Here is a 12,298-nt window from a genome sequence, read left to right as displayed (position 1 = left end):
AGGCCGTGTCTCGCCTGGGCGTCCTAAGCGAAGGGCAGATGAAGAAAAGGGGAATTCCTGTTTGGACCTGTTCGGACCAGGAGGACCCGGGGCCCGACCCCCTGCTCAGACAGCAGGTAGGCATGCACCAACTTATGTTACTCCCTCTGGTCCCCCGTGATGTTCCCTTGTGCCCCCTCATTCTCGCACACAGGTGTTGCCTGTTTTGCTTGATTCTTCTACCCTCCTCCCCCCTCGCCCTCTCAAGCCTATTTCTGCAGGAGTCTGTCCTGATACATTCTGGTTTCACCATCACCGTCTTGTGGACAATGCTGGATTTGACTTTTATGGACTCATTCATTCATGGTGCGTCACCCTTTCTCAACTCTCATGCTGAACCTCTTTTGCATCTTGTACTCATGGTGGCCCTGAATCATGCTGTTCCCATCTTCATCTTGTATCCTGGCTTGCAACATTATGTGTTACTACTGACTTCTGCAATTGTTTTCGCTCTCCCCTCTTGCTTCTCCACTCTTTTGACTGCTAACTCCCTGTTCTCTCCTCCTTTCCCTTCTCCCTTTTCCTATCTCCTCCCCTTACTTTCTTCTATGCACTTATTCTATCAGAATTGTCCCTGGACCTAGTATGATAGCAACCTCGTCTGTCTCCTCCCCCCTCCCCTTACTGGTTTTTTCCTCCCCAAACCCCCCTCCAGCACTATCTGAAATGTCGTCAGTCCTAATATGATAGTCGCTTGTTTTGTTCCTCCCCTACCTTTCTGCACCCCTCTCCCTCACCTCGTGTTTGTTTTCCGGCTCTACCAGAAATGTCGTCAGGCCTAGTACGGTAGTCGCCTGTCTGTTTCCATTTCCTTCCCACTCTCGCCCTCCCTTCCTTATCTATGTTTTAGCTCTTGCACTATCTGAAATGTCGTCAGGCCGAGTACGATAGTTAATTTCACATCCTTACTGTTCATGGCCTGTAAGAATGTCATTGTTTTTTTCCCTTGTTCCCTCCCTTGCCTTGAAGCGCTTTGAAACACATTGTGTATAGGCGCTATATAAATAAACGATCATATATCATATCATCATGAGTCCATTTTCCAGCCACGCAGTGGATCTATCTGGCTCCTTTTGGCAATGTACTGGAACACTTAATTGAACAATGAGGTTCAAACACTCAACAGGGCTTAATTGCCTCTCTTCTGACTAGGACTTTGTCTGATCAGCCTACATGGCTAATCATGCACTCATACATGCACAATCAAGCCCCCCCTTTCCCACATTCGCATTATATGTTACCATCTGTGTGGAAGATTTTCCTCCTCTGTCTTTCCTCATCTCCCTGCTCCACACATCGGGATCTGGTTAATCCCTGGAGGGGCCAGGGTATACCACATCTGCAGACATGCTTTGGAACCCTAAGACCGCGGCGGTGCTGACGGGAGCTATATATACTCAGTAACATAACATGTATATGCCTATTTTTACCATTACCCTAATTATGGATGCATGGGTTATTTAGCTGAAGGTGTACTCCAGGAATCCCAGATGCAGTCAACACTACACGATTGAGTTTACATTCTGCACTGGAATGCCACAAATGATCAACCCTCTCAGATAGAATGATGAACATTTGTTCACCCCTCCACAAAGGTAGAAACGTTTTGACCTTTAAGTGAAGGGGTGCGCTAACATAATCCTTAAACCTAAGAGGAAAAAAGATGCTGTGAAGCCCTAGGGAGTTATTACACTAGAAGCAGAGAAGCTCACTCACATTACTGCATAGCACCCAGAAGGGCCAGTAAGGATCCCTCTGCAAATCTCTCTTCATGGAACAGTAGCAGCGACAATGGCTTCTGTACCATATGCCTCTCTAGCCAACAGTGATGTGAATGTATATTTGTAAAGTTTTCAAAGCATGACATGCAGTGCTTCAGAAAACTGCAAGCAGTATTTCTGAAATGCCCCATCTTTCTTACTGTAAACTCATAAATCTTCGGAAAGCCGGCACTGCATGCAGACATCCAAGGCAGAACACGAGAAAACTCATACTGAGGTCCAAGTGTGTGTGTTAGCTATATGTTGGTTGGTGGGTTGTTGTTGGTTCATGGTGTCCAAGACTCTGATTAGGTAATTGACAGGTGAATCAAGAATGGGCAGAATTGGACTATGGAATTGACTGCACGCTTCCAGCGGGTAGGTCCAAGTAGAATAAACTGTAGGTAGAGCTCAGGAAGGATTTTTTTTATTAATCATAACGTCTCGCAATGCTCTTTTCAGCCTGCAATGCCATTACAGAATTTGGAAGGCCATATGCAAATTTGGCTTTGTCCCATCTCAAAATGGACATTTTAGCCCAAACCGCTACAGCACAATTCCCTTGTGCAGGAGACCACACACGACCTGAGACATGTTTCAGCTTCATTGGGCTTTGTCAGGGAGGTGTGGCTTGGGGCTGTAGGCACAGCAGGTTCGAACCCCACATCTGGGCATACCTATCCATGCAGAGTGACATTAGCAGAACTGAGTAGAGTCCTTACAGAACGTCTAAGGTTTAGAAATATTGCAGAATGTCTGTGAACATCTTTTGTGGAAACCCTCACCCCCCTTGTTAAGCATATTGTACTGATTAATAGGTCTTTACCTATCAATTACTTTCATCTATTATAATACTGTGTTATAGCACTTTAATAGAGCCAGGCATTTAGCACTTTATAAATAAAAATAATAAAAATAAATGTGTGATGTTTATGGTCCTCACAGCATGCAGAGTAGGTGGATCACAGAGTGCCTGGCACATGCAGGACCGCCATGGCTTTGATATTGTCCATTGTCAGATGTGTGTAGGGATCAACATACTAAGGTAGGAGAAAGTGGAAGGACCCTGATGAAAAAGAGGGAGGACCCAGATGAAATCCTCTTTTTCGAGTCACGGCTGCAGGCAACTTGTTTGCTTGCACTTTTAAAAATGGTTTCACGTTCCCGTTTCCATGTAATTATAGTTGCACAAGTGTTTCTAATTGTACAAATTGTATCCAACAACTTGATGTCATTGGTTTATTGATGAATTGGAATTGGTTATTTATATCGCGCTTAATACCAGGGGATCGAACTTGTGTTGCTACACGTCCTCTTGCTTCCAAGGCTAGCGCGTTGCCCCTGAGCTATCCTCCCGAGACTGAAGAGAGAATCTGTCTTTCCTGGTCATGGCGCTGAGGGACATTGAACAAGACACACCTGATGGCCTCTGCCAAGGCTATTGAGGACCCTTGCTGTTCATTGACACTGAGCCCTTAGTCTTGGCCGTTATTGGATCCATCTTAATGGATTGGAGTATTGTAGACTTTTCAGGAGGAAGGCTAACAGGTTTTTGATATTTTGGTTCACTGCTTTGGTGTTCATTCCTGGGCTAACTGATTGTTCTTTCTGAAGTTCTTGGCAGTCCTCAGGCTGGAGCCAACTTGACTTCAAAGCGGTGAAGGGCTGAAGGGTCAAACTAAGATCCTCTGTGAGTGGTGGTTTTGAGTGCCAGTTGTAGTGTTGTGGGTTTGGTTAGCCATTTGTTAGACTGTAGTACAGTCAGTGGTCTCTGCCTTATGATTAGATGGCTTTGCTGGTGGGGTCACCATTACTTGTGTATGGAGAAGATATGTATGTATTTATTTATTTTTGTCATTTGTATAATGCTCCCAACCAGGAGGCATCTAGGCGCCTAGATAGCCATCACCAACCTGAGTAACTTGTAAGGTAGCATTTGCAACCTCCCGATCGTTTGCAATCAAACTGTATTCCCATCCGTGCAAGCCACTACATTCCTAGCTGTTGCTGCACACCTTGGAATAGTGTTGCGTGTGCTTCTCTTCCCTACACAATCATACCTCATATCAGGCACCCTCTCTGCAGGTCTCTCAATCCTGCATAGTTATGCAGTGCCATGTCTGATCCTGTGACCCAACATGTGCCTTCCTCGCATCTCTTAAGCACAGACATCTACTTTTCTTTGCAGTGTTCCCAGACAATCCTCTGTGTACCCCCTCAATAAACTTGACAGTCTACAGTTAAGGGGCGTGACTTACATATCTGACATGTAACCCTGTCTTTCTTCGATCTTGCAGCCAAACCCAAGGTTATCATCCCTGATCAGGTGGCCTTCAGAGGGAAGGAGACCCTGATGAGATGCTATGTATTCGACTTCTATCCGATGGAAATCCATGTCTCCTGGCTGAAGAATGGTCAAATCCTGCCAGGGTCCAGCACAAGCAAACCACTGAGGGATGAAGATGGCACCTTCAAGGTTACCAGCTCTGTTACCGTCCTCGTTGGAGACAGCGATGCCAACCTCACCCTCTCCTGCCTCGTCCAGCACCCATCTCTTCCAGGGCCCCTTCAGAAGGATGTGGAGCTGCTGCTTACAGGTAAAGGCAAGATTTGCAAGAGTGGCAAGCCTAGGAGTCTGTGACTACCCAGAACATTTGAATCCTAATCCTTTTCCCAAGTATCACTTATTTTCATCCTCACCTTCCAGGAAACATATTGGAAAAATAATCCAAATGTTACAAACATGCTTGGAATCTTGGTACTTATTTTTACTGCTTTATTTGTGGCTTAGAGCTGTAGCCACCTGTATTCTGCCTAGTGGATGTTCTTCGCAAACAAAGATGCTGTGGGCTTACCTCACTTTTCAAGATGGTTTCTAACCTGCCTTCCCGTTATCATGATATGCCTGGAGAATAGGGGCTCAGCTCCTTAAGGCTCTATTGATGCTCCCTCCTCACACTCTCGCTCCCTGAGCAGGGATACACCTTGATCATTGCCACCTTATCTGCCTTTCTCAATGCTTGTTAGGACAGATGCAGATACTGCCATGGGTCTAATCCTTCATGGGGCATGTCTAGTATCTCTCTGGGCACTTGCAACTCCCAAAACACCTCCCAATGTCCCGCCCTCTCTGAGTCAGGGATTTATTTTGTTGGCAGGGTTGCTAACATTTTACCAGGACACTTGGGAAAGTCAATGTGAGTGCTGTCACCAGAACACTGATGATACACATCTTTAGTGGATTTTCATTAATTGTGGGCTGTATTTCTGGTCCTGTCAGTTTCCATTACTACTGCCAGAAACAAGGTAATAATGAACTGTCTGTAACTATTCGGTGGCGGAGGGAATACTGGGAGGATTATACAAAAGTGGAAATCTCTAAGTGTAGGCACAAGAGAGGGTGGAAGCAGACTAGAAAGGAAGACACGCACCCATTCTGCAAAGCCTTCACCCCATAGGTAAAGGTGCGGGCGGAAAAGGTCCGCTTGGGGATAGAGGGGATGTCTTGAACAGGGGAAGATATAGCAATATCTGTATTTCTACCACTGTTAATCAGGACTCCAGAATAACTGTTTAAACTGATCTGGCAACCAGCTGAGTCTTTAATGGATGTTATATTTTTAGTTTTCTGTAAAGCGTAAAGTAAGAATGAGTAAGTTATAGTAACTTCTCTGTTAATCGCCCTCTGGATTCTTTACCATCAGAGCTGAATGATAGGGGGTGAATACTAAATGGCTACTCAGTTGCTTTGAAGCATTACGTTTTTGTTTGTTGTTTATGATCCAGTCAGTGATAATCTTGGTCTTTGCTGTGTTAGGGCTCAAACCCAATTCTCTAGCATAAAGACACAGAGCCCATAGGGACGGCTGGAGTCCCATCAGAGTATGGTCCAAAATCACTGTATCATCAGCATAGGACAAACATGGTAAACCTTCATAACCATAACACAGTGGGGTATTCTTAACTGTTTTCATAACGGATGGCAATTCTGAAGTATATAAATTAAAAATTAGAGATGCCAGGGAACATCCCTGCTTCAATCCCTGGTTAGTAGGAAAAAACCCTGACAGCTCACCTTCTTGAGACAATCTAACTCTAACTTTGGTCTCACTGTATAGACCTTGATACAATACAGTAAAGAAGGGTCAATATCCCAGCTGGCCAGCATTTCCCAGAGCTTGGATCTATTTGCACTGTTAAATGCTGACGTATAATCTACAAAACAGAGATACAAAGTCGATCCTACATAGCAATGGGTGTCCAAGATTAGCGTTAGTAGGGTCCAGATAGAATGGGTGGTCACATAGCCTTTCTGAAAACCAGTTCTAGTAGCCATGTTCGATTTAGAAAAGGTCTATGGGCAGTGGAATTCATCTGCACACATTTAATATGGTAACGATCCATATTCCAGGCCGAATTGCTTTTCTCCCCCAGAATAGGTCCTGCCTTGGGTCTTTGTTCTACCGATCAAGCCACGTCACTTGTTTGTGAGGTTCCTGAGTACGTGCCCCTTGCTCCTCGTCAACCCCAGCATACCCGCCACATTGTGTCCTTTCCATTATTCCGCCCACCACCTCCAGATACCTTACCTGGACTTTTTGGCAACAACATACTGATCCACATGACCCCAAGTACCCCGTTTCACCCAAGTTCCTCACGGAATCAGGATGAGGATGTGGAATCTCTTTATTTGGGGTCGGTGGGTTTCTGATGGGTTTATCTGGGTAGACATTGGTCTGTCTATTGCTTCAGAGTTTCTACCCAAGGCCGGCAGTACCTTCCAGGTTTCAAAAGTGGGTTTTGCTGGTGCTTTCCCCAACCACCCATCAATAGGGCCTCTCAAGCATACCTCCCTCACCGCCCCATCTCCCATGGGTTTAATCATTTTCATTCCCCTCGAATTTACACTGGAGACCTTGGGAGCACCAACTTTTGACTGCTTACAGTTCTGAGTTTCCAGCGTCGGGTATCTCTCAGGAGGGGCCATTTTCACACATTGTTTATACTTTCCTGGAGGGGGGAGAGGAGATGGAATTGTTCATAAGGGAACGTTCGGCACAGATAGCCTCCAGAGCCCCACTCTCCAATTCCGCCACCACATGTGCTGTAGAATCCACTGACTCTACCAGGATGGGGGATGATGAGGCCCTTGTGGTACCCACCGTTCACAATTTGCCACGAACCAAGGGCTTCCCATTTCCCAGGTTCAAAGGATTAGCCCCCCTCCTAACCATTGGGGTAGAGTCCTTTGTCACCTTTAGGCCCTTTTGGCCTTTACCTTTGTCTTTGCCCAATTCTTGTTCCTCTCTTGGCCTCAGAATAATTTCAAGAATATTTTGCATCCCCTCCTTGACCCCTCTTTGTTCCTCAGCCATCTTGGCACAAAGAGCAAAAAGTGCATCGATCTTTGCTTCATGTCCCTCCATCCCCTTCTTTGTCATCACCGTAGGATTATGGTTTACCAAAAGACTTTCCTCCGAGTCACTATCACTCCCAAGTGACTCTGAGGTAGTCAATACATTTTCCAAATTCGGGGTCGCGGAAAGGTTTGATGGCAATACATTTTGAAAATCAAAGTCACCCGTGGCCATTGAGTTTCTCTTGATCACGTGATATACTTTTAGCAAAGAACCATTATTATCGATTGAAATGTTTTCATCCAAGACACCTTCCTCTCAATAAAGCGCCTTGTCCGTCAAGGGACTGCAGGTTGTTTATCCCTAGTTCTCATTTCACTATGAGAAAAGAAGTCACTTTAAAATCTTCGCAAGTCTTAACAAGTGCTCAATACCGGACCCGTTTACCTGGGGGTACAGTGACCCCGTTAATGTATAGACAATCAAGGTCCTAGCCAATCAAGTGGGAGCAGCGAAAAGGGGGGAGCAAAAAAAAACAAATTTCTGCCACGGTCACCCCCCCACTCCATGTACTTTGATTTAACTATTAGAGTTGTAGGACACTCACCACCTCTTTCAGGCACTGCAGTGAGCACAAATGGATCACTCGGCTTCTATTTTTATTTATTTATTTATTTATTTATTTTAATTTTAGTAACGCGCCAACATGCCCGCAGGCCTCAGGGCGCACACAGAACAAAACAAGGACAACCACAACAGGCAAGAAGACAGAAGGATAGAAGTGTCAGATTATTCCAAGTTGAAGAAGTGAGTCTTTATAGCACGTTTGAACACAGTATAGCTTTGGATCTGCCGTAACCTTGCTGGAAGTGTGTTCCAAAGAAGGGGACCCTGAGCATCAAGGGTAGTACCTCCAAATTTGGCTGTCCTGAATTTAGGATATTTGAGAATGATCGCAGAGGAAGAGCGAAGGTTCCTCACATTGGGTTTGGTGCTAATGTGGGATGACAGATAGATGGGGCTGCTTAGACTGAGGCATTTGTGGGTCGTGGTAAGCATCTTATGTGTTATGCGGTGTTTGACTGGAAGCCAGTGGAGTTTTTTCCTGAAGGTGGAAATGTGTGTACGACGAGACTGATTGAAAATGTTACGCACGGCATTATTCTTCGCCACTTGTAGAGATCGGATATTAGAGACTGAGGTGCCCGCTAAGAGACTGTTACAATAGTCCAATCTTGAATTAACCAGCGCAGTGGACAAAAGAGCACAGTTCTCTTCTGAGATGAATGGTCGAATATATCTTATTCTCTTGTTTATAAGACCACAGCTGGATTTAATGCTGGAAACATGAGATTCTATGGAGAGTTCTTCATCAAGAACTACTCCTAATGTCTTAACTTTCTATAGAATGATAATGGTGTTGTTGGCTATGTGGAAACTGTCGTATTTAGAATCAAGTTTCGCTCAAGTGTTTTTAGATGCCACGATAAGGAGTTCGGTCTTTTTATCGTTCAAGGCAAGATAATTGCAGGCCATCCGATCTTGTATGGCTTTCTATATTTTGTTGATGGTTTCCGTGTCACTGCTATATGAGCCACTCAGCTGTATAACAACCTGAGTATCATCGGAGTAATTTGTATGTTGCACTCCTAAATTGTTCAAGAGATCAAGAAGGGGCCGGATGTAAAGATTGAAGAGCAGCGGCGACAGACAGGAGCCCTGAGGAACTCCACAAGTCTGCGAGATTGGAGAAGATTGATTATCACCAACGCAGACCCTTACCATTCTGGGACCCAGACAGGAAGCAATCCATTTGGATGCAATCGCAGAGCAGTTGGCGACCTCTCCGAGCCTTGACACCAGTAAACTGTGATCAACCAGGTCAAAGGCTGCAGAGAGGTCCAATAGCATGAGCAAAGCAGCTTGGTTTTTATCAGCTATGCTGGCAAGTGTAGATTTGAGATCCAACATAGCTGTCTCAGTCCCGTGACCAGCTCTGTATCCCGACTGACTGGTACACACGATGTTGTGTTTTTCAACATGGGCCTGTAGCTGTAAGTAGGCAAGTTTGTTAAGTATCTTGAGCACATAGGGCACGTTGGTTATGGGCCTGTAGTTGTCATTGTTGGCTGGATCAAGGTTTTCCTTTTTCAATAGAGGAGTGACCCATGCCGACTTTAGCATGTCCGGCACCAGACCCTCATCAAAGAAAAGGTTAACCAGTTTGGTGATCCATGGAACCAGGGAGTCCAAGGATTCCTTAAGAATACTAGTGGGGCAGTCGTCAGCGGGACAGGACGTGGCTTTGAGGTCCTGTATGATTTTGAATACTTTGTCTTCCGTAATGTGCGTGAATGAAAATTGAGAGATAATGTTTTCATGGGTGTTAAGTGAAGTGGTATCGGTGAGAGATTGTGTGGAAGTTACGTTGCCTAAGGCTTTACTGATTTTTTCTTTGTGACAATCAATCTTGAGAAGAAAGGCATCATGAATTCCCTGACACCACTTGTTATCCTTGATGATGTTATTAGTGTTCACTGTATACACTTTAGAAAGCAGAAGGCTTGGCTCCCGGCTCACAGTCCCACGGCCCCATAGACCACAGACCACTTCGTCCCACTTCTGCGCACGCATTGCGCCACAAGTGTTGTTAAATAGCGGGACAGATCTTTCCGCGTCAGTCACCTCGATTTTCTTAAAGTGATAATAGTAAGCGTAGGAAGCACAAATGAAACCCACAGCCTGCTTCGAAAGCAACCCCTAGAGGATCCACCAGCTCAGCAGCACAGAGGAATGCCACAGATTCACAGACCACTCTGTCCCACGTCTGCTTATTTCTTAATAGTAAACCTGCCAGATGAGGGCAGCGCGTGCTCTTGCCATTAAGCACAGTGATCTAACTCTCTGTAGCCTTGAATCCGTTATGTAAATATTCTCTGCTGCAAAACTCAGTAGGGCATTCTTACTGCCTCTTGGTTGAGGTTAGGGTCATAGCAGGTGGCATTCAATGTGGTGCCTTTCACTAGGGCTTAGAATCTACAAAGACCTTCAAAAGTGTTTTAGTGCAAATCAATTTGAAAGCCTTTTTAGGTTTTTGTATAGTAATCTCCCAATGGAGAGGGCTTATAACTGTTATTAAGCCTAAAAATACAACAATATGCCTACAACTAGCATAAAGATATTATAATGGTGCACATTGATATTCAAATACCTGCCATGTAGATGTAAAAAGATGGGTAGAGGAAGGAGGTAAAATAAATGTTAACATTTGCTTGGTGAAACACATGAAATCAACTGCTGCAAAGTTAAGAGACGCAATCAAGCTTCTTCACATATAGAAAGACTCTAGACGAAGCACCATATTCATCTTATAGATATCCTGACATAGCCTACAGAACACAGACCATTCAACTTGGTTCTGGGCAATCTGAGATATCCCCCCATCTGCTATAAATGTTTTGGAGATGGCCTCAAAATACACAAAGCTAGAATGTCTTGCAGCTAGTTTCTCATGATAGCAGCATAATGCCAAATTGGCTACACAGAGCCGGCACATAGCCTGTCATTCTGGATACTGCAATAGTTATTAAACATTCAGTCCATCTGATGGCACAAAACGCAAGTAGAGTGATGTTACAAAGATGGACAAGATGACAAATGGATCTAGTGTTTAGCGAAACAATAATTTACATTGTACAAGCATATCAAGAAGATTTTCTTTCTTGCTTTTGTTTTTATGAGATCATCACCAAAATGGTACAATGTTTATCCATCGCTCGTTTTTTTTTCCGCTGCACTTTTTGGCGAAAATGTTTTGCCAAGAAAATCATCGGAAAATATGGAGGGGGGTCGAGGGGTAAGGGCATATAACGGGTAGGTCGGGGCGGGTTATAGTGAATAAATAATAGGGCAGGGAGTAGAACTACTAGAACCACTAGAACATATACAATGGCATTCATACAGGAGATCCCAGTCACTTCACATTCCATGCCAATGCCAGCAGATGGGGGACTTTCACACTGTGTAGTGCACACACAATGTACTACAAACTATAATAAAGAAAAAGGACTTTTTTACCTCTTCAAAGTTACATCTGTTGTTATGGAGATATCCCGCTACCGTAGTGATAAAGAAACACACATTAAGCGGTGGGATACCTTTGTCCACAATTCCAGGCGCTACAACACGTCTTACAGGAATGGTCTTGGGAATGGAGACCTGTGGATTGATCCTAATTCTTTATTGACTGCAAATGGCACCTTCTCACATATATCTGCATATGAGGGACCGATGTGACACAATACGACACCAAACAGCTGCAGTAGAAAGCCTACCCGCAATGTGGTGACACATCTTTCTCAGTGACGCAAGGAACGCGTTGAGCAGGACGGCATGTGAAGTCTTCAGAATGATGATTTTGAATTGAATTCTCTGAATTGGGGTAAAAGTAGATTTTGGAGGGTTCACTGACAGACCCAAATGAAATAGGTGGTCTATAATCCTGCTCTCGGGATGCTGCATGAATCTACCAGTCAAGAATAAAGGATAATGTGTTATCTGTTAACACAAATATGAGGCCATGAACCACCTCCTTTATCTTGGTCAACCATCCAATAGAATCTCCTTTAGTGGTAATCCTCTTGCCCCACTAGGAACCTCAGGCGGAATCTGTCAGGATTCACGGGCATATGCAGCCATTCCCCTTCAGATCCTCAGTAACATCAAGTCTCCCTGCAAGTGGGATGAAAGCATGTTCTGAATGGGGATCATTACAAAGGCCCTCATTACGACCCTGGCGGAGATCCATGGTGCAATTTGCACCATGGACCATGGCGCAGAGCTGCCAACTCCGCCATGGGGGTTGGCGGACTTACCGCCCCATTCCGACCTTGGCGGGGCGGTAAGTCCCCAATCCCCATTTACCCTTCCCCATTCCCATTTTTGCCCCATAGGGTATAATGGGAGTGGGGAAGGCGTTAATTACGCCACCGTAGAATACGGTGGCGTAATTAACGAGGGGTCCCGTAGCGCCATGGATTTTTCCGCCCGGAAAATCCGGGCGTAAAAATCACCATGGCGCTACGAAAAGTCCTAATCTGGCGGAGAGGTACGCCATGCATTACGCTGGCGTAAACCCCTCTC

At 45.0% G+C, this 12,298-nt stretch overlaps 1 protein-coding gene across 1 annotated transcript in view; it reads left to right on the top strand.

The window, feature by feature from the left end:
* LOC138498040 (natural cytotoxicity triggering receptor 3 ligand 1-like) overlaps positions 1 to 12,298 on the top strand; it is a 484,903-nt gene that overhangs the window by 170,557 nt on the left and 302,048 nt on the right. The window contains exon 3 of the mRNA XM_069621878.1: positions 4,097 to 4,396. Within this exon, the coding sequence (XP_069477979.1) occupies positions 4,097 to 4,396 (300 nt within the window). The remainder of the gene's footprint in view (positions 1 to 4,096; positions 4,397 to 12,298) is intronic.

This window comes from Ambystoma mexicanum, chromosome 5q (assembly GCF_040938575.1).
Source record: "Ambystoma mexicanum isolate Mex_15411 chromosome 5q, UKY_AmexF1_1, whole genome shotgun sequence".
Taxonomy (NCBI): Eukaryota; Metazoa; Chordata; class Amphibia; order Caudata; family Ambystomatidae; genus Ambystoma; species Ambystoma mexicanum.
The sequence above is the reverse complement of the archived record's forward strand: the minus strand, read 5'-3'. Positions and strand labels throughout refer to the sequence as shown.